The sequence below is a fragment of the Medicago truncatula genome, chromosome 8, assembly GCF_003473485.1.
Source record: "Medicago truncatula cultivar Jemalong A17 chromosome 8, MtrunA17r5.0-ANR, whole genome shotgun sequence".
NCBI classification, from domain to species: Eukaryota; Viridiplantae; Streptophyta; class Magnoliopsida; order Fabales; family Fabaceae; genus Medicago; species Medicago truncatula.
Genome location: NC_053049.1, coordinates 7,834,857 through 7,860,735, shown reverse-complemented (window position 1 = coordinate 7,860,735; position 25,879 = coordinate 7,834,857). Strand labels below are relative to the sequence as shown.

The following is a 25,879-nucleotide window of genomic DNA, read 5'->3' as shown; positions in this document are numbered from 1 at the left end:
GATGTTGGCCATATGAACTGAAAAAGTACCTGCAGAAAAATAATAATAGCTCTTAAAAGCAAGAAATTCTAGACTGTATTTTAATGCTGATGATAAATACCATGTTCCATTCACATCATATAGCTCCAAAATAATTGATTACTACAAAGAACGTTCTTCACCAGTATGTGTAACATTTCGATTTTATCTAAAAGCAATATATATCTAAGAGAATTAAAAATTTACAAAATGGGGATGTAGCTCACATGGTAGAGCGCTCGCTTTGCATGCGAGAGGTACGGGGTTCGATACCCCGCATCTCCATTTTCACCTTTTTCTTGTGTGTGGAACTTGTGATTATTAAAAATGTAACAATTTAATTTGGAACCAAATTTTAAGGTGGACCCTTTAAACATTATTTGCAGACATGTCCTTGTCTTTCATAGATTTAGTATTTCTCGCCATCACTAAACCTTAATCCTCTTTGGCTCTTTACAAATCCATGAACAACTTTCTCAATTTTGTTCAAATCATTCCTTGCTTTAGATTCAATAGCACCAATTCATGTCCTTCATGGCTGTGTGTTGCAACATCTCAATGTGCTTTCGTGTTTTCAGGCAACTTCAATAGAGTTAAGTGAACAAAGGACACTACCAAAACTAAGATTGTGATTAGTGCCACCAAAACCTAATCATCAGTAATAGAAGAGGTAAAAACTAAAAAAATTAATGCCAACATAAAATAAAAGAGGTATTTATATTTATATGAGTCCATGCCCCTTTTAAGATTTGAGATGGAAACGTGAAAAAAAACTAAAATACAAAGTACAAACACCACCATACTGCTACATACTTTGGACAAACTTACAATTCATTTTCCTATATTGCCCTCCTCCCTTAAAAAACAAAAAATTCAATTTTAATGAATAACAAGTAACAACAGGTAAGATTAATTTCCAATATCTTTAAAACACACGAAATGTTTTCCACTCTACAAAATCTCTCAGAATAATCGATTTTTTATACAATTTAAGAACCAAAGCATATATTCTAATTTCTTAGACGATGAAAAATGAGGAGGGTAAATTGGGAATATCGCCGGAGAAAACAAACACAGATTTGATGGGTAATTCGGAAAATGAAACGTGACTAACGTAGAGATTATCGTGAAAACCAGGCCGGTGACGGAGTTTTCATACCAAACCAATCAAACTCCACCACGTCACCCTACTTCTTTTATCTTCTTCCACGTGTCGACGGTCACCGTCAACTCACCCTCTTCCGTCAAAAACATTACCAATTTCCAAAAATTAAAAACAAAAAATTAATAAACCAAAACCAACCACGAAAAGGCGTCGGTAATCGGTATAATGATTCTCGCCGGCAAAAAAATTAAATAATTTAATAAATAAAAACCCTACCTTATTTCTTTCTCTCTCTATAACTACTTTCTCTCTCTAACAATTTTCTCTCTCCTCTCGGCGGTGAGTGGCTATGGATGACGACGACGAGATCCACTCGATCCACTCGAATCCATCTCCGGCGAGTGGTTCTCCATCTCCGGTGTCGTCTTCGGGAGCGATCGGTAGTATTTCGGTGACGGTCGCGGCACCGGCGGCGAACAGCTATGCATTAGCTCTTCCGATTCAGAATACGACGACACGTGGAAGCAACGGTGGAGGGAGGGAGGATTGTTGGAGCGAAGCAGCGACGGCGGTGTTGATTGAAGCGTGGGGAGAGAGGTATTTGGAATTGAGCAGAGGGAATTTGAAGCAGAAGCATTGGAAAGAGGTAGCGGAGATTGTGAATGGAAGAGGTGATTATTTGAAAGCTCCGAAAACTGATGTACAGTGTAAGAATCGGATTGATACGGTTAAGAAGAAGTATAAATCCGAGAAAGCTAAGATCGGTGCCGGAGGTGGCTCCGGCGGTGTTACAACCAGCACTTGGCGGTTTTATGATCGGTTAGATCAGTTAATTGGTCCAACCGCCAAGATCAGTGGTGTTTCCGGTACTAGTCATACCGGAAACAGTAATTTGCCACAACATAAAGTTCCGTTAGGAATTCCTGTTGGTATTCGCGCCTATGGAGCTAGAGGCGCGAATCAGGTTAATTCTCAGAAGAAAAATATTCAACAAGCTCAGTTGAATTATCAGAAGATTCAGCTCAGACCACGAGTTTCGGAGCTGAATTCTTCTGATAATTCATCTGAAAAAGAAGCGTTGTCACCGGTGTCAAGCGACAGTTTACCACCACCGGAGAGGAAGAGAGCGAAAGTGATGAATTCGAATTCAAAGGGAAGAGGTTGGGGAAGTGCGGTGAGGGAATTGACTCAGGCGATTGTGAAATTTGGTGAAGCTTATGAACAAGCGGAGACATCGAAGTTGCAGCAGGTGGTGGAGATGGAGAAGCAGAGGATGAAGTTTGCTAAGGATTTGGAGTTGCAGAGAATGCAGTTTTTCATGAAAACTCAGGTAGAGATTTCACAGTTGAAACTTGGAAGAAAAAGTGTTAATGTTAATGGAAACACAAGTAATCATCAAAACAACAACAATGTAAGCAGCAACAACAACAATAGCAACCATAACAACAACAGTGACAGTGAGTGAGTGATGTTTAGGTTTAAGGTTATATTCAAATTTCAATTCTGTGTGTATGTGTTTAGTTATTATGGATTAAGATTTGTGCATTAATTGTTGTAGTTAACTTAGAGGGGCGTTGTTGCCAAAGGGAATAATTAAAAAAAAAAATGAGGAGTATGTTGTACTAAATAATTTAATGTATCAATGTAGCAGATGTGTTATTTGTAATGTGTAACACCATTCTCAATTGTTATTATCAGTGTTAAGGATCATATCTTTGTTGATAGGCTCTAGTTAGTTTGATGCAATGTACATATTGTAGCATTAATTTAGTTACTGTTATGAAAGTTTAATGACTTTCTTAAAACACTAGAATGTCATTAATGTTTGAATATGGTCAATCATCATGTCATATGATATACCAGTATTATAGTTAAATGTTCAAAGTGTACTGAATCAATCAGCTCTGCATATAATTGAGTTAAGTGAATGAATTATGCTTATGTTTTTACTTGTGCTCTGATGGGATTAATGGTCTTCACTGAATAAAATAGTTAACATGGTACATCACTTAGAGTCAAAAGTAAGGCATTGGATTCTGGCTGGAGTTGATTCATATATGACCAAAAAATTGCCACAGAATAACAGGGAATAACAGGGTCTGGTGATGATTATCATATGCACCACATTGGTTGATCAGTGGTTACCTTTGCTGAGTGTATTGGTCATGGTGATTTACATAAATCTTTCAATGATGAAGGTTGTTAACCTGTATTAAGGAAGAAGGATAAGTCAAACCAGAAGCAAAATGGCATGTAGAATAATCTCCTCGACATCACATCAGTGAGAGATAAAAAAGGCCAATTGATGATGTAGTCATAGAACTAAATTAGGCTGTTTCTTTTTCGCCCTTCTTTCTTCTCTCATGTCTCATTTAAATTATAAAATCCCAAAAAAAATAATAGAAGGTTTTGAAAGTGTTTTAACATATTTTGGAGGATTTTGATGGTGTTTAAAGTTGTTCTGATTATAAAATCCGAAGTCCGTATGGTGCGTGAAAAACCAGTAGGGTGGAAAAAGAAACACCACTAAGTTATACTAATCCTTTCATACAGAGTGTCTCAGCAAGGGTTTGTTGCTTCCTTAGCCCACTGGGCTCAGCCCTTTTTAGGATTAGGAGAAAAAAATTGTTTTTTTCACTTCAAAAATTGTTCTCTAACACCTCGAAAATACGAAAATGCTCATAAAAGCAGTTAAGTGTCTTTGCATTCTAGCTTGCATCAGAGTAGCAACAACACCTCCCACACTTCTCCAAAACACAAACTAACCTCTTTCCATTTGTTGTAAGACAATAGAAAACGATAGGTGATAATTTATAGTTTTATTTCATCTTTGTTTAAATCGGACAATTATAGTACATAAACACAATTAAGGAAACCTACCATGTCATTCTCTTTAAGGATATTGTATTATTGTGTTGTATAATTTCATTCAATTCATATAAGTTTATGAAAATGCTGGCATTAAAGTGTATTACTACTATGTAAACTGAGATGTTTCAATTGATAGAGATGCATGATCAAGTTCAAAACGTCTTGGAACACATTCCCTTTTGTCACGGTTCTCCTTATGTGAAAGAATTCAATGTGAGAATTTGCACATCTTATTAGGTAGAGTACAAAACATGTTATCCCTATTCTTTTGAGTTTTCTCAAAGAAACTAGTAAATCATTATACAATGTAGAAAACTTCAATGAAAAATTCTATGGTGAAGTCATGAGAATGACTTTTTTTGTGAAGTTAACACTATAACATCAAAAATAACACTCCACCGTTTGTACAATGGCATCAAAAGTTCGGTCCTCATAATATCATCAATTCATCAGATTAACAAGACTACACTCAATCTAGTTTTATCTTACTTTGTTATAAGCGTAACACCCCACAACGTGTAACACTTAAGATTATCACATAATATCATCAACTCTGGTTGCATGTTAAAGATTCCAACGATAAAATAGTACATGTAAGTCTAAAATGTTGCAAGCATTACTAGATGAATTACTATTGATCATTAATCAGTAATCAACAATTTAAAAATGAATCAAATATTAAGATCAAAATTAACTTTTTCAAAAAAGTCAGTTTCATGACCGCACCGTAGAAGCTCCCAACTTCAATGCCTAACATTTTCATAAGCTTTCATAAATTAAATAAAATTCTACAACAACAATAAGAACATACATTAAACTTAAATCCAACAATCTAATGATACAACATAGTAATACAACATCCTCTAAAAAAACATAATAATACAACATAATAGATCACAGATCAAACAACTTAAGGTTAAGCATAATCAACTTTTAGTTGAAGGTTGTTTATTATGCTTAACCTTAGCCGAATTTAAGTCGGTCAATGAAGGAACTGTCGATCCATTTTTGCCCGAATGAATCTAGTGTCATTTTCCCTTAAAATCTAAATAATGCATTTCAATCTCTTATTTTGAATTTAGGGACCAAAGCTAAGATGTGTGCTTCAAACTGTAGATATTAATAATTATTTGACTTTCAAAACATGCTTATATATTACTTGTTCATCTAACTGGGTGAAAAATTAAAAATATCTTAAAATCGACTCAAGGTGAAGAGAAATCTTAATATGGAATTGGAAAATGGAAATCAAGCATTCTAGAAAAATGCTCCTGGTCAATGCTTGATTTTTAGGTTGAACATACCTTTGTTTATGTACTATCAAAAAGTAAGTTCGAGATAACCACAAATGAAAAAGCATGTATCTTCTGAAAAATTTGTTTTTTTAGGTGTTGGATTAGATCAAGAATCAATTAAGAGGTATATAAGACCTAGTTACAATCGTGTGTTAATTTCAGTGGTGCATGGCACCTTGTCTATAGACAAAAAAATAATAATACGACTAAGCTATATTTGATAGGCTTAAATGTGTGTTTAGTCCCTGCACTTTCGCCCAGTTTTGACATTGGTCCCTACACTTTTTTTTGTTTGGCATTGATCCTTGCACTTTCTAAAACTTTTGGCTTTAGTCCTTCCGTTAACTTTCCGTTAAAAAAAAAAAAATCAAAACTAACGGTGTGCCACGTGGCACACTAAAAAACAAAAAAAATCAATTTTTAATTATTATTTTATTCATTATTTTTTTACTTAAAAATATCATTAGTCCCTACACTTTCAGCATTTTTAAATATTAGCGCACTTTGATATTAGTCCTTGAACTTTTTTCTTTTTTTTAAAAATACTTTCAATGAAGTTATTATGTTTTAATTATTGTTTTGTTCATTATTTTTATGAGAATAATCATAAAAAAATAAAAAATAAAAATCTTTGTTAAAAAAAATTAAGTAATAATTGTATAACATTGCAAATGGAAATTGTATCGTATTAACACCGTAACAATAGATAAAAATCAACAAAGAAGATGGAAATTAAATTGCACTTTGGCAATATAGGCCTATAATTCAAAGTCACACGCAACATAGACCTATAATTGTATAATTTTGGCAATATAGGCCTTCACTTTTGGCTTTAGTCCTTCTCTTGTATTACATGTTATACAATTATAGGCCTATGTTGCCTGTAACTTTGAATTATAGGCCTATATTGCCAAAGTGCAATTTAATTTTCATTTTCTTTATTGATTTTTATCTATTGTTACGGTGTTAATACGATACAATTTCCATTTGCAATGTTATACAATTATTACTTAATTTTTTTTAACAAAGATTTTTTTATTTTATTTTTTTATGATTATTCTCAATAAAAATAATGAACAAAACAATAATTAAAACATAATAATTTCATTGAAAGTATTTAAAAAAAAAAAAAAGTTCAAGGACTAATACCAAAGTGCAAGGACTAATATCAAAAAATGCTGAAAGTGTAGGGACTAATGATATTTTTAAGTAAAAAAATAATAATTAAAAATTGATTTTTTTTTTGTTTTTTAGTGTGCCACGTGGCGTGTCATGATTGGGCCACGTGGCACACCGTTAGTTTTTTTTTTTTAAACGGAAGGACTAAAGCCAAAAGTTTTAGAAAGTGCAGGGACCAATGCCAAACAAAAAAAAACGTAGGGACCAATGCCAAAAGTGAGCGAAAGTGCAGAGACTAAACACACATTTAAGCCTATTTGATATTGATCTTAGCGACCTCCTCGCCCTCTTGTAACATCAAAATGCATTTTTGTCCATAGGACCATATAGATAGTTCAGTCCATCTATGTGATTCTTATGCAGGGCTGTCAACGACAGTTCGAAGGCTCCGTTATAATCTTGACAATTTTTCCTTTAAAAATAATTGAAAAAATAAAATGTAACACCACTTATAGCGAGAGACAGCTATGTTGTAATAAAATATATAAGTAACGGTTCAAACATAACATTTATCTACAGACAAATAGACATTTATCTATGGAGCATAATTGACAGTAAAATTATTGTCTTTCAGACTTTTACCTCAAAAAAAGAACATTCGGTGACAAATTTTAACCATAGATATAAGTTTACAGCCATGTACCAAGGACCTTATTACACTTGCACAAGACCTACGTGTAATCCAGACGTAAACATTAAGGTTGTGGAATTTATATTGAACAACCAAAATATATACCAGTAATTTGAAACCATGGGACTTGGAACCATCTAAAATTTAATTCAATTTAATTTGGAACTATGAGATAACTTTTTTTTTTTCCTCCTTCAAAAAAAAAATTTTTTTTTTCCATTCACAAAAAAAAAACTTTTTATTTTGAAAATGTTATGCATCACTTATTTTGAGGTACATTGATTTTAGTAATTTTTTGATAGAATTGTTATGAATGAATCATGCGATCTATATTACTCCCTCCATCCATTTTGATATGAGTGAATTACAAAAGTCCCAGGTATTAAGAAAAATTGTTGGAATAATAAAGTTGTCTCAAATACGTGTGATTATTACTATATTACTCTTAATTAAATATATTTTAATGTTAATTTATCACATACTAATAGGAGTACAAATTAATAGTATTAATAAGGGATATATTTGAATAAAAGAGTAATCGATGCATATAGGAATTTGTATATGATCTTACATTTAGAGATAAAACTTTTCGTAAACTACTCTATAAAAATGGACGGAGGGAGTATTTTTTTGGGCATTTATGTATAACTCCTTTTAATTTACTGTTATAATTTTGATGAAATTGCTGTGGATTTTCAAGTGTGTTTATCTCTAACTTACTTTTTGGTTTTTCAGTTAATCTATCATTGATATTCAAGGTTTAATGTAATTGCTAGAATCAGAGTTAAAATCATTTAAACACGTTTCATTTATTGATGAGATTATTAGGATGAGTCATTTGTTAAGTCGCTCTTAATAAGATGTTATATGGCATTGTCTAAATAATAATTTAAGGTTTTGGTTTCTTAAAAATAATACATCACAAAGTCCACGTTCAGTCGAGCCCAGCCAGATGACGGCAGCACACAGACGTGTATGGCGATCATATTGATTTTGTCATCTCACTTCTACTAAAATGTGTGCCCCTAGGGGCACATCTCAAGTATCATACATTCATTATATATACACTAGTATTGTGTGAAATCTTCCATAGATAGGTCTGCCCTCATTTCTTTAAGTCACACAATAGTGTACTCGATAGTTCCAACAATACCCAACTTAACATTAAAAATAGCTAAAATTTTCTTTAAGACCGTACATAAACAAAGGTGTCTTCCAACCTGAATTATTGTATAATGAGTATGATTTATATTTACTAAAGTGATTCGTAGTCTTAAATTTTATCTCTCACATTAAAGCACAAACAACATTTTCTTAGATGTATTCTTAAAATAGACCGTGCTTTAAAGGTCTTGCCTCCCGATAAAAATGAACTTTGTAGAAATTTTACCTTAATTTCATAGGCAGGGCCCCCTCACCTCCACATTCATATAGGTGAATATATCAAGTACTCTTGTAGTCGGGTACTCATTTTCACATAGAGTATGAATTTCATTAATAATTTCTACTATCCTTTTACGTTTTTGGAATCATGTTTCTTTTGATTTATTCTATTTTACAAATCTCTCACAAAAATTTAGAATTTTTAAGCGCTGAAAATTATAAATTCATATTTGATGCATTCCTTGTTAAAAAAATTTAACTTTTGCAATATATATATTTATAATGTACTAAAAATTACTTGAAAAAAAAATCAATATTTTGAAGGTTACATATGACTTTAATTAAAAATAGAGACCAAAAATCATGATAGAAAATATTTTCGGGACCAAAACTAACTGTAGAATTCTAGAGAGACTAAAAATGAAATTTGAAATTTTTCTAGTAACAATTTTTTGTTTGAAAACTTGATATTCAATCCAATGATCGACTAAATCGAGAGGACTATTCCCACCGTCCACTTACAATACTCGTTTAAAAACTTATTTAAGCTTCAAAAATATTTTTTTTCTTCCCGAGTTCAACGTGTAATCTTTTGCAAATATTACGTTCAAATTCAATTCAACTATTCCTCTCAGCACGATAAGTGTATACGTAGCATTCTTTAAAAAAAAATCTTTAAAAAAAAATGTGTGTATGTATACGTAACATCTTCAAATTGAGGTGTATCGGTACTCCTGCTTCAAATATTTACAATTTAACGATTATTTTATAAAATAAAGAGTTATTTATCAATATTTATATTTTATAAGACATCGTTTTATAAGAATAAACATCATTTCATTGTTTATAAGAATCATATTAAATTTTTAACATTTTCTCATAAAAAATAATAAATATTCTTTATTATATGTAACAAAAATTCAAAAAATGTAAATTTTATTTCGTCGACACTTTCGGTAACTAAGATCTAATTATTGTAATTGTTAATGATAGAAAACAATTCTTTTTCTTCGAAAAAACAACTCGTTTCAATATGAATTTGATGATTTGATGTACCGGTACACTCAGATTTTTGAATGTACCATAGAATTTGCCTTTCGATTAAAGGTGCTACTTCATCCAAAATTTGAATAAAGGGCCAATTGGTTGGTTCACGTGTGAGGAATTTTGTTGTTCATTGAATCACATGTGATGAATTTATGCTAGACTACATGTGTTAAAGAATTGTATGCACGTCTGATCTTGGAGATGCCCTGGACAATAATTTACACTTGGCTTATGATGTTCAACAAATTACTATACGATAATTTGTAATATTTGGCGGGCTATTTCTGTTCGAATTGTTAAAAAATACTATTTGAAAAAGATATATTTTAAGCGATTTTTCGAAGGTCTTAAATCCGTTAAATAATGATGTGTTAAAATCGTATTTCAATATTTTTTTTCCTTCAAATGTGATACTTTAGACCTAAGGTGTGAATTTTAGATCTGAAGTCTAATGACCAAAATGATGTTGGATCAGCTTCATCCTCAATAACCTACACCAGGGCAACCTACGTCCATTGTTCCAAAGGATATGTGAGGTGAGACATTTAGAGCATGATTTTAAGTAGAGTGTTAGATACAATTGCTTAGAGTTTCGAGCAACATTAAAAAATACATAAATTTGCAAAAATAAGCTTGTTTATTGTATGTGTTAATTATAATGTATGAACAAAGTATTTATAATGTTACTATTGCATATTAGTCAAACAACATGACCTACAAGGCTACAATACGTAACCCCTATTTGAATAATTTTTTAGGGTGTTGCGTGATAACTCCCTTGGTAGTGGGATCATAACACCCCATGTTTTGGCTTCAAATTCTTAACTCCAGCATGATCCGTTGATAAGTTCCTTTTATGTGCAGCTCCACTACAATATGTTTCTTCCCTCATTTCTCGAAACAATTATTGACACTAAGAGCAAAGATCGCGGGTAATGCTTCATTGTCCATTCCCATCACGCTTGTGACTTAGTTTTATGTCTCTGACGACCCACCTTTTGGACTAGTGACTTTGAGAAAGAATGAGCTCACTCGCTCAGCTGCTCTAACATTGCCCATCTTTCATTCAACTTAGTGACTTTCTCGTTGATTGCTCAATCGCCTATTTATCAGATTTGGGTGACATTTATCATTTGACATGCGTAAAAAAATTACATGTATTAAGTAAATGTATGGGTAAAAAAATAATGACATCAATTTATTTATTATTAAGATCATTATCCAATTTCAATGTTTCATAATTTCAACTAAGAGTTAGATTTAGCAAAGTAAACTACACTTCAACAACATGTTGAATCAATGTTTGAAAACCGACTAAAAAAAGCATTAACGTTTAATATCCGACAATAAGTTATACTCCCTCCGTCCTAAATTGTATGTCGCTTTGGAAAAAAAAATTGTCCCAAATTATATGTCGCTTTACAATACCAATGAAATATTAATGTTACTTTTTCTATTATATCCTTAACTATTAATTACTTTCTTTTCTTTTAATTATTTCATTTATCTTTTCCATACCATTTATTAGGGATAATTTTGTAAAACAACTCATAATTTATCTTCCCCACACAATATTAATTACATTTCTTAATACGTGTGAAATGGTCAAAACGTCATATGAGACAGAGCCAGTATAAGATTACCTTTCTCAGAAATCAATGTTTGCCGTTATACCAAATTACCTTTTTATAAAATAACTTCTTCATATAAAATCATTGATTAAAACACATCAGAAACACATGTTAACAAGAGATAATATTAAATAAGCGACTATATCTTTCCTTCTAAAACTCTCCGTTTAAGTTAATCAATAATTATCGCATCACCGTCATTTTCTGCTTAGAAAGAATAATTTCCTAACACTTTTGAATTTTTGATCAATGAATGCACAAAATGTTGACCGCAGCCTAATCACATTCTTCTTTATGAAATTATCAAAATGTCCATTACGTCCAATAAATGTAAGGGTCTATTCTATATACCTGAATGACAATAACGTAATTAAAGAGTGAGAATGAAATACTTTATGTCATGAAATTGAATGATTATTATATAACACTGTTTGGGAAGGTGATTCGATTCTTTGATATTTCCATCAAACTTAACCACCACCATAACTTGAACAAAAAACTAACTGCACGATAACAACATCAAATGTATCAATATAAACGGAAAAAGATAAAGGGTTTATTAACTTTCTTGTGTATTTTATTTTTATTTTAAAAAAAATAAAACTTTCACATAAGCTACTTCTTTTTTATATAATTTTGTTATTTTTTAACGGATCAAATAATTAAATTTTTTATATAAAGAGAATATGAATTATGAGGTATTAATATCGTGTGTAAAAAATTATCTTTAATAAATAGTATTTTCCTTGTTTTAGTGAGAGAAACTTCAACTTCTTTCTAAATTTTCTTTCTCATTCGTTCATCGATGATGAGTGGTTTTAGGTCATTTTTGATCTATAATCACCCCTCTACATCTTTTTTCCCTCTTTTCTTTCAATCTAAATAAGTGGTTTTCACATCTATCAAGTTTTTCTTTTGTGTTTTTTGTGATTTCGTCATCTAAGTGCGGCGTTGTGTTGTTCGTCGTCTTGTGCGGCGTTTGATTTCACGTCTTGTCGCGGTGTTTGTTCAGTTCATATTGAAAGATCTACATTAATCAATTACAAATTCAAGCAATAATTTGGACGTCAGCGTTGCAGATCCGGAAGCATGGGTATTTCGGTGACTTAGGTTTTATCATATTATTTGTAGGCATTTTGCCGTTGTATCCTATTAACTTGGGTGCTGTGAGTTTGTTCGCAGATTCACCCTTTACGTTTTTAGCGATGTTTGTATCTGATGTACTCTATTGATTTGAATGAATGAATATCGTTTTGTTTTTGTCAAAAAAAACTTTAGTGTAACATTTTTTCTTTCATTTTTTTTTTTGTAAATCGACGAAATGGCAAAGCCATTATAAACTCACACACATAAGTGAAGGTACCAGAGTTCGAACCTGGTCATCACATCCGGCCTAACATCATTTCTATTATTTATTTAAATTATTTTATTTACAATTTCATATTATGAGATGATCACTTTAATACTTTGTACCGGTCGTCGGTCAATAACATTATAGTTGAGTTATTATTTTATTTATTTATAAGAAAAGTGATAAATATCATCTTAAAATTCACACGTATAAAAGAGAGATGTTGAGTTCAAACCCAAGTAATCACATAAAATGCATTTGACATATTCGGCATCGTCGGTTATTTAAACATACGAAACTAGATATTATACGAGACAATGTGAAATCATATAAAATGCACTCTCACTCCATTATTGGATTCAAACCCTATGATTATGATGTCAAACTTGGTTAACATTGGACTTTGTTTTATTAACACAAAATATTTCTCGTAATATTATAGTTATAAATAGGGTTATGCTGACAAATGCAAAATATTAACACAAACAAAAATAGTTGATAAATTTTACATAAAAAAAATTACTTTTTGTTATTTCAACGTTTTGAATGCACAATTTTCAACAGAATTTTTTTACTTTAAACTTTTAAACAAATGCCTTAAGGACACCTCTTACAATTTCTCTTATAATAATAATAGTTCGTACTCTAAAAACATTTAAATTAGATGGTAAAACATCTCTTTCAATTTAACTAAGATTATAGGTTCCAATCAAATCATAAAAATATAACAATTTTAAGTTTTTTCAAATAATGTTTTACCATCTATTATGATCTTAGTCAGATCAATAAATTAATTTGAACAGTCGTGCGTAAAAGATATCATATGTTCACAAATTAGTGGTACTTTGTAGTTTCTAGTAACAATTTTGGTCACTATGCAAGTCATCCCAATGATTAAGAAACTAATGAAGTAATTCTACTCAATCAACATTCACCAAGTGTTTTTCCTCTTGTCTTTTTGAACAAAAAATCCTAGTTAGTTGCTAATAGTATTAATTAACATTTTTTCAAATTACAAATGTGACAATAACATTTTTTGTTTTTACCTTAGTTGTTCTGTCTTGAACTACACTACCACCACTCCCACTCTCTCTCTCTCTAGAGACAGGTTGTAGAGAGAGAAACCATAACAAAAGGATTTCAAATGAAGGGATTGAGTAAAGCAAAAACCATCTTTTTCATTGTGGGGTTTTCGTAAAACTCAATTTTTTATCTTCAAAATTGAGGAAGAAAAAAAATAAAGAAAGTGGTTCATTTGGTTCCACAGTGAGAGACACAAAAAGGAAGAAAGAAAAGTAGAGGCAAATGCTGGTACCCTTTTCATCTCTGAATCGGAGGATCGAGTAGCAAAATCAAAGATCTCATTTCTTCATTCTTGCATTTTGCATTGGATCGTTCCTCATTGAAAAATGTAATTTTTTAGGTTTGTTTTTTGTTTGTTTCTATTTTTGATTTTGTACCGTGCATTTTTGTTTTGTGTTTTACTATGATAATGTTTGTGAAATTCTGTTTTTTTTTAAGGTTTTTGTTTTGTGGGTTTTGTTTGGTTGGTGTTGGAATTTAGGTTTCTGTTGTGAAGTATGCAACTTTAGTACTTTAGTCAAATTTGGTCTTTTGTTGAATCAGATCTATTTTATTTTTATGAATTCTTTGTGGGAATTTTGGGTTTTTGTTTTGCTGCAAAAAAGTTTGAATTTTGAGGTTCTGGGTTGGGATCTATGGATGGAAATTAGTGGGCTTTGTTTATTGACCATTTTGTGCATCTGGGTTGTTGTTTGATTTTGTATAATTTTCAAGTTTTTTCTGAAAATGTAGATTTTTTTAAAGTAATGCCAATTTGGGAATGATACACTGATTGCATTTGTTGGTAAGAGGCAGAATTTAGCAAAAAGATTGTTTTGAGATTTTTATTTTGTTTGTAGTTATAGAGAATCTACATTCTGACTTTGGGATTTCTTGTGTGCAGTTTTGTTGATTATGATTGGTTTTTTGACGAAAATGACGGTGAAACTGGAAATGATCTGAAGAGTGGTGTAAGTGTTACCTTAAATAGACAAAAATGAGGTCTGACACACTTCTTGACTATGCTGTGTTGCAATTGTCTCCGAAGCGTTCAAGGTGCGGATAACATTCATTGGATTTTCTGCTTGTTATATGCTTTTTCTTCTGACTAGAGTTATGATCGTGTTTCGTTGTTTTTTCTTCTCTTTATATGTTAAATTGGCAGATGTGAGTTGCTTGTTTCAAGTGATGGATTCACCGAGAAACTAGCATCAGGGTTAGTGAAGCCATACTTGGACCATTTAAAGTTTGCAGAGGAGCAGGCTGCACATTCTGTGCAGTCAATCAGGCTAGAAATTGATAGACGTAGAAATGCCGAGACATGGTTTACAAAAGGAACGTTTGAGAGGTGAAGTTCATGTCAACTTTCATAGGATTTGATTTGTTTGCATCCGGTGAACCTTTTGATTTACTTTTTGGCTGGTTGGTGTTGATGATGCTCACAGGTTTGTGCGGTATGTCGGCATGCCAGAAGTTTTAGAAATGGTGAACACCTTTGATGCAGAGATGTCTCAATTGGAAGCTGCACGAAAGATATATTCACAGGTAATAAAAGACTTATGATCAAACAGAGGAAATTGATGCAAACAACAGAGAAAAGCAATTACTTTATTTCTTTTATATTGCTTATATTTTGAATGTCTTATTTCAGGGGACAGGAGATCAGCGCATGGATTCACAAGGTATGTTTTCATTTCATTTAGACACTGGACTGCATACAATGTATATCTTTTGTTGAACAAAATATAACATATTAGACAGTTAGAGATTTTAGTTAATTTGGTTAGGATGATATTTTGTCCAAATTTGAAAATTTGATAAAATTAAAGTTCATCAGTAAACTTAATATGTTTTCTTTTATTATTTCCTCTTTGAGTATACCTTAAAGTAAAGCCAACTAATGTACATAGTTGATCATAAAATGGAATTATTGTTACGATGATAATATCTTCAGGCCATATTTATATGTTGGATATTTGTTTAAAGTATTTAGGCACTTTCTGAATGCTATGTGGTTTCTGTCTTAGTTTAATCATTGTCTACTTTATACTCGACGTCTTCTTGATGGAAGCTCTATATTGGGATTAGGGATGACAATGGGGGGCGTGGTGATTGATATGGGTTCATCCCCTACAAAATATAAAATAATGAAGTTATTTATATCATCTAAAAGTGATATAAAATGTCATATTACATATTCTATATTTAATAAAAAACAATTTTTATGCATATGCGAGTATCCCCACCTGCACAATGGCCAATAGATATCCATTTTCCCCTCCATTGCCAGTAATTCGTGCGGATATTTTTCCATCCCTAGTGTAGATGATTGAAAATGAGGCAAGTTAATTGTAGCCAGAGAAGAAAGAAAACCATACTTAATTCTCAGCGACACATGCTCTTATATTTGCACCAACAGAATTGTGTAACTTGTTAAGAGCAAGTCAAATTGGGTTGTAGATTCAATATCTTGCACAGAAATAGAAGCAGATGCAACCCATGCTTGAACTTTGATACAGAGAAAAGAATGATAAGGTGAAGTTAGGAAAGTAAAGACTATACAAGAAATTTAAATGTAAAAGAATTCATCGAAGAAAAAGTTGAGATTGAAATTCTTATTTCTCTGTCTCATTTGACTCCAACATAAACAGTGTAGCCAAAAATTTCAATGCTCTGTACCCTGTAGATTTTACGAATGCTAGATGCACTTGATATTTGTTGGTGTGCATGGCAATGTGGAAGGGACCTAAAATTGGGCATGTTGATATGAGAGTTGTATATTTCATATGTCTCAGTTTCTTTTGAGTAACTCGAGCGATTGATAATGATATGGTGACAATATTTTGGTGAATTTCCTCCAGGCGGGGATGGAACAAGAGTCATCGGAGCGGCAGACTCAACAACGTAATATTTCTATCCACTTTCATTGTATCTGGTTCCACTGCATCTTGCATTGCATGTTTTCTTTTTCTGTGGTATATCCTCTATTATGATTAGAGATAAGAAACTCTGCAACTACATATCTAAGATAAGAGAATCCCCTTTTATTATCAGTTAAATTGTAGGGTAGTAAGGATGAAGAGAGGACTAAAAAAGAGAGATAGAACTTTGAATGATAGTATAATGATGTGTTGATATTGTGAGATATAATAATCACCATGCTAATGTACCTATTCATTTATTCTATTATTCTAGGAACTGCAATTACCGTTCAAGCACTACTACTAAGTGCTTATAACATAAATGATTATCATATAAGTGTTTATGCATAAGCCCTGTCTATAACAAGTGTAAAATAAAGTCAAATTGTTTTCATATAAGCTATAAGCTGAAAACAGTTTATAGACATGTCATAAGCTGTTCTATAAGCTCTCCCAAACAGTCTCATTAGTTCTTATGCAAGTAGATAAACTTAGATAAGCCAATCCAAACGGGTCTCTAATACCAAAATCTTAGCCTTAGTATTCTAACATCATGCCAATAATCAATCCTAGTATTATAGGTAGTGTATAACATTTTTTATGAACCAGTCATAAATAAGACCAACCATGCTTTATAATACTCAATTTTGGGCAGTAAAGTCTTATGACAGCATAAGCCAAGTGTTGCCAGTAAAAGAAGTTTGAGTTGACATTACAAGATAAGAAAAATAAAATTAAGAACAGATAATTATATCAGACAGAAAGTTGGATATTACCTCATATAGGAAAAGATGAGAAAACTTGGCTGAAGATGATTTAGCCATATATTAGAAGAAGACAATATAGGCCTTTATAAGAAAGGATTGATCATTTATGGAAGATATCTTGATCAATTTCTGTATATGAATTGGTAAAGATAATACATCGAAAAAGTGATTTTAATCTGTTATGACTTTTCAGTAGCAGTAGTTGTTGTAAGACTATCACCCTTTTGCTATTGATTTTGAAACTGATTGGTTTATTTAGTGATAACTGATAATGAACTAATAATAATCATGATGTGAAATGAAAAATATAAAACAACCTTATGAAATTTGCATATATTTTGTTTGTTATTAATAATTTTGATGATTACTTGTACAGGAAGGAACTGCTAAGGGCTATTGATGTGAGATTGAGTGCAGTTAGGCAGGACTTAACAACAGCATATGCTAATGCATCAGCATCTGGATTTAATCCTTACACTGTCTCTCAACTCAAACACTTTGCACATCAATTTCGTGCCCATCGCTTGAAGTAACTACCAACCTTCAAAATCATTCATACATTTTTTTCAGAGGAAAATCATATATAAAGCTAATTTAAAAAATATAAAAATATTTTTCTGAGTTATCATACAATTAGGGTGCATTTGTTTTGGATTTAAAAAAAAAATGGTTTTGTTTTTGAAAAAAACTACTATTCCTCTTTCAAAAAAAAAACTACTATTCCACTATTGATTTTAAGGTGGAAAATAATTTTTTAACCTTAATGGCTTGATAAAAGGCGATTATGGAATTTTTTATTTTATTTTAAAAAAATGATTTTTGAAAACACTATTAAAATCAATATGATTCACCAGCAAAAAAAATAAAAATCAATATCATTGTGGAGAAAAGCTTTCTACCATCATTGCACTTTTTTTAGACAAAATAGGTGCACATTTCTTAAACTCATAATTATACATAAAGATGTGATTAAAATTATATTAAATTTCTATTTTCGTTAAAAAAAATATTGTTTTTGAAAGAGAAAAAAGTCATTAAAGTCACTTATAATTTATTTCTTGAAAAAAAAGTCACTAATCATTTATATAATTATTTTATATTTAATGTAAATATTTACTCTCACAAAAATTTCATTAATTATTATTATTACTTTTTCTACCAAAAAAAGAACTACTTTTTCTTGCTGAATATATATATTTTAAATTGCATTCATTCATCATTATTATTTAATTACTTAACAAAATATGAAATGACTAATAACACCCTTGTGTTTTTTTCTTAACAATTTTATTCAGTGAAGCATGTACGAAATATTCGTCAGTGTACGAAAGAAGACCAGAACTCATTACTCAACAAGACGAAAAGCCACGTGGCAATGATACAGAACTTCGTTCATCAATTAACTCTGACATGTCCATCGACAACGAAGACGAAGAAGCCCAAGCCCATAACCAAGCCCAAACATCCACGTGGCAACCTCCTAAAACCTTCACCACCTTCAACTCTCTACAACGTAACAACGACAACAACGTAATAATAAACAAAAACAAAGACGAACCCAACAACGACGGCACCAGCAGCAATAAAGAACAGACCGACTCGTCGCCAACGCCGTTGCCGTCATCACCAACGCCGGCACCGGCAGGGCGACGACTCAGTGTACAAGACAGAATCAATTTGTTTGAAAAGAAGCAAAAAGAAAATACTGGAAAGCCGGTCGAGCTTCGGAGAATGTCCTCTGACGTATTCCGGCGGTGGAGTGGTAGTAGTGACATGAGCATTGACGCTAGCATGGAGAAAAAAGGTTCAGAAAGTGTTAATGATAATAATAATTTGGACAAAGTTGTGAAAACTGATCAAGGGTCTTCTTCTGACGTGGTGTTCAAGGATCATCAACTGAAAGGTTCTTCTTCATCAGATAGGTATGAGTTTGTTGTTGATGATGATCATAATCATAATGATAATGATCATGATGGTGGTGATGTTAAGTTTGATGGGGGTGTGAAAAGTAATAATGTGGTTGCTACATCACTTGGTAGGGTCCACCGTAGTCATTCAAGATCTTTTTCAGCTCAGTTTGAAAGTAGCGGTGGTGGTGGTGGATTCAAATCAAGGGAAGCTTCTAATTCTTCTTCTGTTGTTGGTTTAAATGGTGTTGATCAATCAACAACTCAACCCCATTTGAGATCATCTTTTGCTTTAGAAGCTGAAGTTTTGAAGAATCAGGTTAAGGAAGAGGATTCTCAAGTTGTTATGAAAACTAAGTATCAGAAACCGGTACCTGCTAGTTCAGAACAAACCGGGGGGACAAGGAATAAAAGGGATGAGATTCGGGGTGGCAATGAAAGTGCTAAATTGAATCTTTCTGGTAAAAATCAGGTTTTGGAGAGTCCGGATAGTGCATGTGTAACGGTACCTTTGGAACAGAATCAGAGAGTAAGGCAGAGTAAAGGAAATCAGGAGATGCATGATGAGTTGAAGCTGAAGGCTGATGAGCTCGAAAAGCTTTTTGCTGAGCATAAGCTGAGAGTTCCTGGGGATCAATCTGGTACTGCACGGAGAATAGAGCCTGCTGATGCACGTGTGGAACAGGCTGTTAACTCACAGTCTAGGAGACCTGGAATCCGGGATTCAATTCCTCAGCCTGCTGATGATGCACACCTAGAACAAGTTGTTAACTTGCAGTCTAGAAGACCTGGAATAGGGGATTCAACTCATCAGCCTGCTGATGCACGGGTAGAACAGGCTGTTAACTCGCAGTCTAGAAGACCTGAAGTGGGGGATTCAACCCCTCTGCCACCTTCCAGAAGCAGAGTGCCTGAACCGGCTGTGAGTTTGGGGACTAAGTCGCTTATGAAGACGGTGGATAGTCAGAATTATGGCGGTGCTGTAAGGCAAAATTTCTCGGAGCTCAACATTGGGGCTGAGTCTAGAGGAAAGTTTTATGAAAAGTACATGAAGAAGAGGAATGCAAAACTTCAGGAAGAATGGAGTTTGAACAGATCAGAGAAGGAAGCTAGGATGAAGGCTATGCAGGATAGTCTTGAGCGGAGTAGGGCTGAGATGAAGTCCAAGTTTTCAGGGTCTATAACCAGACAAAATTCAGCAGGAGGTTCTCAACGTGCAGATAAACTTGGATACTTCAAATCAAATACAAAGAGAGACCAGGTGTTCATTCATTACTTGCTTTGTAACCCTGTTTTATGATAACTGCTACATTTTATTTTATTCTCCTACATAACCAAGTTTGTTTTGACATTTAAAACTTCAAATCCATTAAATTTCTAATTTAAATCCCTTATTATTTTTTTCCCAACAGCATCCTATTGATTCCCTTCAGAATGAAGACGATGAAGATCTTTCTGAATTTTCGGAAGACAAGATATATGGTGCTTCAAAGCAAGGCAGGAAAAATTTTCCCAACCGAAATGTGTCTTCAGGTACACCTCGCACTGTAGTTTCAATTTCACGTTCATCTGGCAAACGAAGAGACAACACTCTTGCTCAATCTGTTCCAAACTTCTCTGATTTAAGAAAAGAAAACACAAAGCCTTCTTCTGGAGTTAGCAAACCAACCCGCTCTCAGGTGAGAAACTATGCTCGTAGCAGAAGCACCAATGAAGAGGAGCAAAGTATCAAGGAAGAGAAGCTAAGGCAAAGTCTGTCTTTACGGAAGAGCTCTGCCAACCCTGCCGAGTTTAAGGATTTGTCCTCTTTGAACTCAGATGGGATTGTTTTGACTCCGTTGAAATTTGATTTGGAAGAGACTGATCCGGACCCTTGCGATCAATCATCAAGGTCTTTCCTTAAAAAGGGCAACACTGCAGGACCTGGTTTTGTAGGCAGTGCTATCAGGGTGAAAACTTCAATGGCACCTGATACTGAGAAAGAATTCAACGACCTAGAATATGATATGGAAGATTCATTCCATTCGGCCACAGGGGAACAAGATGATATTCAAAGTATGGCCATTGAAGATAGTGATTTTAATCATAATAATGGAAAGGTTAGTCTGAGCCAGGAATCTGGTAATTCTGGGTCTGAAATTGGTGATTCTACAAGGTCTCTTGCTCAAGCAGACCCTGTTTTAGGGGGTGAAATGCCTAATGCATTTCCATCAACTTTCAACGGTGTAGGATCTCAGCAAGAGTCTCCCGTTGAAAGTCCTGTGTCCTGGAACTCACGTGCGCCTCTTCCTTTTTCTTACCCGCATGAGTCTTCTGACATTGATGCTTCTATAGATTCTCCAATTGGTAGCCCTGCTTGGAATTCTCGTTCCCTTATCCAGGGTGAGAATGATGCTGCTCGAATGAGGAAAAAATGGGGAAGTGCTCAAAAACCTTATCTTGTTGCTAATTCTTCCCAAAGTCAACCCCGGAAAGATGTCGCAAAAGGTTTTAAGCGATTACTAAAGTTTGGGAGAAAAACTCGTGGGACAGAGACTTTGGCTGATTGGATCTCTGTTACAACTTCTGAAGGAGATGATGATATGGAAGATGGCCGAGATCTGGCCAACCGGTCATCAGAAGACTTGAGGAAGTCGAGAATGGGATTGTCTCATGGCCATCCTTCTGACGAAAGCTTCAATGAAAATGAGTTGTTCAACGAACACGGTAACCTTTTATTTACTGAAATTTCTTGTTATTGATCAACAACATGCTTGAGTACATCTTGGATATAATTTTAAACTTCTTTTTTATAAAAAAATTCTTTTTGCCAATTGCTTGTGACAGCCTGCTATTAGGAAATAGATCCTTCTTCATTTTTGCATCTCTGTTTGCCAATTTAGATGAATGATTTTTCTTTTGTAAATATGAATGTGAATCATAGTTGAATATATTTTCTAGTGTATTCAGATGTACCTTTTCATTGGGGACCATAGTTGAGTAGATGCTATATATTTTTTAGATTCTTCCAAATCCATGGTGATGGTGTGCGTGTTTGTATACATGTGCAGATCTGTTGGGATGTATCAGCTAGGTAGAATAAGAACAGCTATTGGTCAGTTTATCCATTTGTTAGATTAGTTAGTTGATTTTTTTTGCAATAGATTGAGTTAGCCTTAGAGGGAAAAGGCACTATTGGGATTCTCGACAGTGTTGTTGATGGTGGATAGCAGAATATGGAAGAAGGCCAAAAATCCGTCATATAAACTTGTCATTGTGGTCAAAAAACCCACCATGCCATTCCGCTATGGCTTCCATTTAACACCACTGATTCTTGATATACACCAAAAATCTCGGTCACAGGGGATATCACCCTTGTAAGGTTGTGACAAACCTTGTGATTTAGTATAATAACAATTCTAATTCTTTCTTCATCTCACTTTTCTTTTTCTGCGGTTCTCTGTTTTCCTTTCCTCTACACTTCCCTAGGTTCTCATCTCATGAACTTTACATGATTCCACATTGTCTTAGGTTTTTTAGCTTGACTAAAGTAGTTTTTATCCAACCATTAGACGAAGGGGGTAGGTGGCTTTGGAAAGGAGAGAGGGGGGATACATATTCTTGAAATTGCAATGTTCTTACTACTGGCCAATCATTTGCCATTAGTTTCTCTATCTTGATTTCTATTTTATTCAGCTAGTTCTTTTTGACCATGCATGTTGATATCTACCTTCTATAATTTTCACTTTTTTATTTATTTTGTTTAATGGATAAAATATGAATCAGTTTGTAATTGATAATCTGATTCTCAATTCTTACAGTTCAATCCTTACAAAGCTCTATTCCTGCACCTCCCGCTCATTTTAAACTGAGGGATGATCATATATCAGGAAGTTCATTAAAAGGTGATGCCTGTGTAACCTTATTTATTTATTTATTTATTTATGTTGGTTCAAATTTTCATCCATTTTTGGAACAGCTGCATGTGTAAAGCTGATGAAGTACACATGTACATTGTGAAGAATCCTCAAAATGCGTCTTCTGTGTTTAACATTTGATTGCTTTCAGTAATTCATTCTTTATTAGGGTGCTGATCCATAGCAACTGTCTGTGTCTTGTTTGTGTCGATAGTAATCTTGACTCGAGGGAAAGTAACTATTAGGAACCCAAGTATTGAATTGAAAAGAATGAACAATTTTATTGAAATATTGATAAAGGATAAATGAGAATATGAGAGAAATCTCCCCTCCAAGGGTTTCCCCTTCACAATAGAGTTACTAATCTATTCATAATGTTTACTCCTATTTATACAAATAATCTCTAACTAATCAATTAACCAACTAACTACTCTGACAAGTCTTAACTACTCTAACAGTAACATTCTGCTAGTATTATAATGCGTCTTAATCATACATAATTCTAAGTATCTCTTTGATGTCGAGAATAATAACATTACATTTGCTTCAGATTTTCATACAACAACTTAAAATTTACATATTAATTTCCATTTTGTGCAGCTCCCAAATCATTCTTTTCACTCTCAACTTTCCGAAGCAAGGGAAGTGACTCGAAACCCAGATAATATTTCACCAAGTGAGCCCGGCAAGTGATCTGAATCATCTTCAATGATAGGGTGTAAAGGACAGCATAAAAAAATGATACATAAAAGAGAGGTAGGCATGATACAGTGAATCTATGTGAAAGATATATAATATGGGGTAATGTATATTTTCTTGGATTCATGAGTTTTTTCCCTATGATTTAGTTAGTCATGGTTGTGTTGAAATATGCTGCATACTGGTGCAGTATCTTGTAATTTTGGCAGTAGTGGCATTCTTTTTATGCGTTTTTACTTTGGTTTACTTGTGTGATGATGTATATCAGAATTGAACTCTTTTTAGTCAGTATAGTCAGATTTAAAGAGTAATGTGATTGCGGAGTAAAATAATAGCTTTTCAAAAAGATTATTTCCCTATCCCCTCTTGATGGACAAATAAAGAAATATTGGAAAATTTTGCCATTTCAGTGTTATTCTTTGCTGAAGGACCCATCACTGTACCCCTGTGGATGTATAAACTCAGCCATTAATGTTTAATTTCATGATGGTCATACATTTTTCAGTTTAACTGTTAATTTGTCTCACAGTAGTAGAGTTTTGTCACGTGATATTTGCATACATTCCTTTTGGCTCAAAATTTTGTGCCAGTTCTATTTTAGAGTGAGCTTGGATAAACTATTTTGAAGTGTTTGTTGTATAAGCGCTTATCATTTAAGCGTAAACTCTGCATAAATGTCAAGTGTTTGGTGTAAATAGGTTCAAATAAGCTCCTCGAAATGGACTCTTGGATGTTCATGCTGCGAAAATATTATTTGCTTGGATTAGGATATCCTCTCTATTTACTGCTCAGTACAATTCGTTTGTAGTTCAGGTTGCTTCCACTTAATATGGTTATCTGTAGTCCTGCTAAGACCTAATATGTCATCTACATATATGAATGGAGAGAGGATAATTATGTAAATAATTATCTTATGCCAAAGACACATTTTTTTATACTTTTCATTCTAGTTATATAACATTTAAAGCTTATACAAATACATCTTAACTTAAAAAAGAAAGATGAATATGTGAATTCTATTTTTGGGAAGTACATATATAGAGTCTATCAGAAATAGTACATATGAAGATATCATGCACCGCAAAAGCCAGATTATTATGGAAAGAAACTTCTAAAATTTATCAAACCTCTCTCAAAACTAACTATTTTTTTAGTCAAACCGAGGAATCATTATTAGCGCTAAGTATCATGGATAAACTATATGGATTTGACTTTTGTTCCGATACACCTAAATATCTCATTATTAAGAGTCCATCTTTGCTCCATTTAGACTTTCTCAATTTACCCCATTTGAAGTTATAGATGTGTGACATATGGAAAAAATAAAATCAATGGTTGTGATTAAAAGGTTTGGAAAGATCCATTTGACTAGTTCTTGTACAAAGCAAAAATCACCAGCAAAAATCCATTTGACTAGTTCTTGTACAAAGCAAAAATCACCAGCATCTGAACCAAATTAAGCAAACATGTGGATTTCTAACAAATTCTAGATGTTTATGAGAAACATAGGTAAACCAAGGACACATGTTTAGACTGACAGTGAATTTGATAAAATCACTTTTTTGAAGTTTCAAGTGTAATTATGTCAAAATGGTTGTTGTTGATCGTGATTTTGTCAATCTAAACATTTACAATCTGGCCAAAAATAGGAAGAACATTTTTACTACAAATAAAAACTATCAGTGTTTATTTGTATCTATCTGTTGAGAAAATTAAAGGTATACAAGGTGAATAATCTTTTTCTAATCATTTTTTACAACCACTTGTTTAAGAGATTTGAGCCCTTATCGCTCAACTGTTGGCCGTCACAATATTTATTTGATATCTCCTAGGAAGTAACTCGGTCAATTAACAACAAAAGAAGACTGTTTAACTATTTTATTTTTCCGGATTAAACGTAATACACTGTTATTATTTATGCACCAAAGTTAAGCACTTTGTGCAAGAGCCTGCTGTGTGTAATAAACTAACAGATTCTCTGTTCTCGTAAGTTTAACTCAGTTGGTGAGGACAATGCATAATATATGCAAGGTTGGGGGTTCAAACCCCGTCATCACAAGAAAAAAAATCTAACAGATTCTCTTCCAGGTCATACCCTTTCAGTTTCACACATACC

At 33.0% G+C, this 25,879-nt stretch overlaps 2 protein-coding genes, 1 long non-coding RNA gene and 1 other non-coding gene across 6 annotated transcripts; 3 read left to right on the top strand and 1 right to left on the bottom strand.

Annotated features, from left to right (window-relative positions):
• The first annotated feature begins 230 nt into the window (after window positions 1-230).
• TRNAA-UGC (transfer RNA alanine (anticodon UGC)) lies at window positions 231-303 on the top strand. Its single transcript has one exon. It is a non-coding gene; the product is annotated as a tRNA-Ala (tRNA).
• A 985-nt stretch (window positions 304-1,288) lies between these two features.
• LOC11420703 (trihelix transcription factor ASIL1) lies at window positions 1,289-2,845 on the top strand. The gene has a single exon (XM_003627324.4). It carries the CDS (start codon window positions 1,473-1,475, stop codon window positions 2,586-2,588), a length of 1,116 nt encoding a protein of 371 aa, XP_003627372.1. The 5' UTR covers window positions 1,289-1,472; the 3' UTR covers window positions 2,589-2,845.
• An 11,630-nt stretch (window positions 2,846-14,475) lies between these two features.
• LOC112417537 (uncharacterized) lies at window positions 14,476-17,490 on the bottom strand. Of its 2 annotated transcripts, XR_005643614.1 has the most exons (3): window positions 17,271-17,490; window positions 15,820-16,596; window positions 14,476-15,703 (listed from the first exon to the last, which is right to left on the bottom strand). It is a non-coding gene; the product is annotated as an uncharacterized lncRNA (long non-coding RNA). The 2 variants fall into 2 exon arrangements; XR_003008113.2 differs by lacking the exon at window positions 17,271-17,490 and having other exon boundaries at window positions 15,820-17,257.
• On the top strand, window positions 14,487-24,122 carry LOC11425541 (uncharacterized). Of its 2 annotated transcripts, XM_003627323.4 has the most exons (10): window positions 14,487-14,629; window positions 14,739-14,921; window positions 15,019-15,118; window positions 15,225-15,255; window positions 16,435-16,477; window positions 17,638-17,790; window positions 18,557-20,429; window positions 20,581-21,874; window positions 22,969-23,052; window positions 23,665-24,122. In XM_003627323.4, exons 1-10 carry the CDS (start codon window positions 14,571-14,573, stop codon window positions 23,727-23,729), a joined length of 3,885 nt encoding a protein of 1,294 aa, XP_003627371.1. In that variant the 5' UTR covers window positions 14,487-14,570; the 3' UTR covers window positions 23,730-24,122. The 2 variants fall into 2 exon arrangements, with proteins under 2 accessions (XP_003627371.1, XP_039685299.1); XM_039829365.1 differs by lacking the exon at window positions 22,969-23,052.
• Window positions 24,123-25,879: the final 1,757 nt, after the last annotated feature.

Excerpts from the sequence above, each read along its gene's own strand:
- LOC11420703 (XM_003627324.4), top strand. The coding sequence starts at position 1,473 with ATGGATGACGACGACGAGATCCACTCGATCCACTCGAATCCATCTCCG.
- LOC11425541 (XM_003627323.4), top strand. The coding sequence starts at position 14,571 with ATGAGGTCTGACACACTTCTTGACTATGCTGTGTTGCAATTGTCTCCG. Across the intron at positions 14,922-15,018 it reads ACAAAAGGAACGTTTGAGAG|GTTTGTGCGGTATGTCGGCA; the intron begins GTGAAGTTCATG and ends TGATGCTCACAG. Across the intron at positions 21,875-22,968 it reads TGAGTTGTTCAACGAACACG|TTCAATCCTTACAAAGCTCT; the intron begins GTAACCTTTTAT and ends CAATTCTTACAG.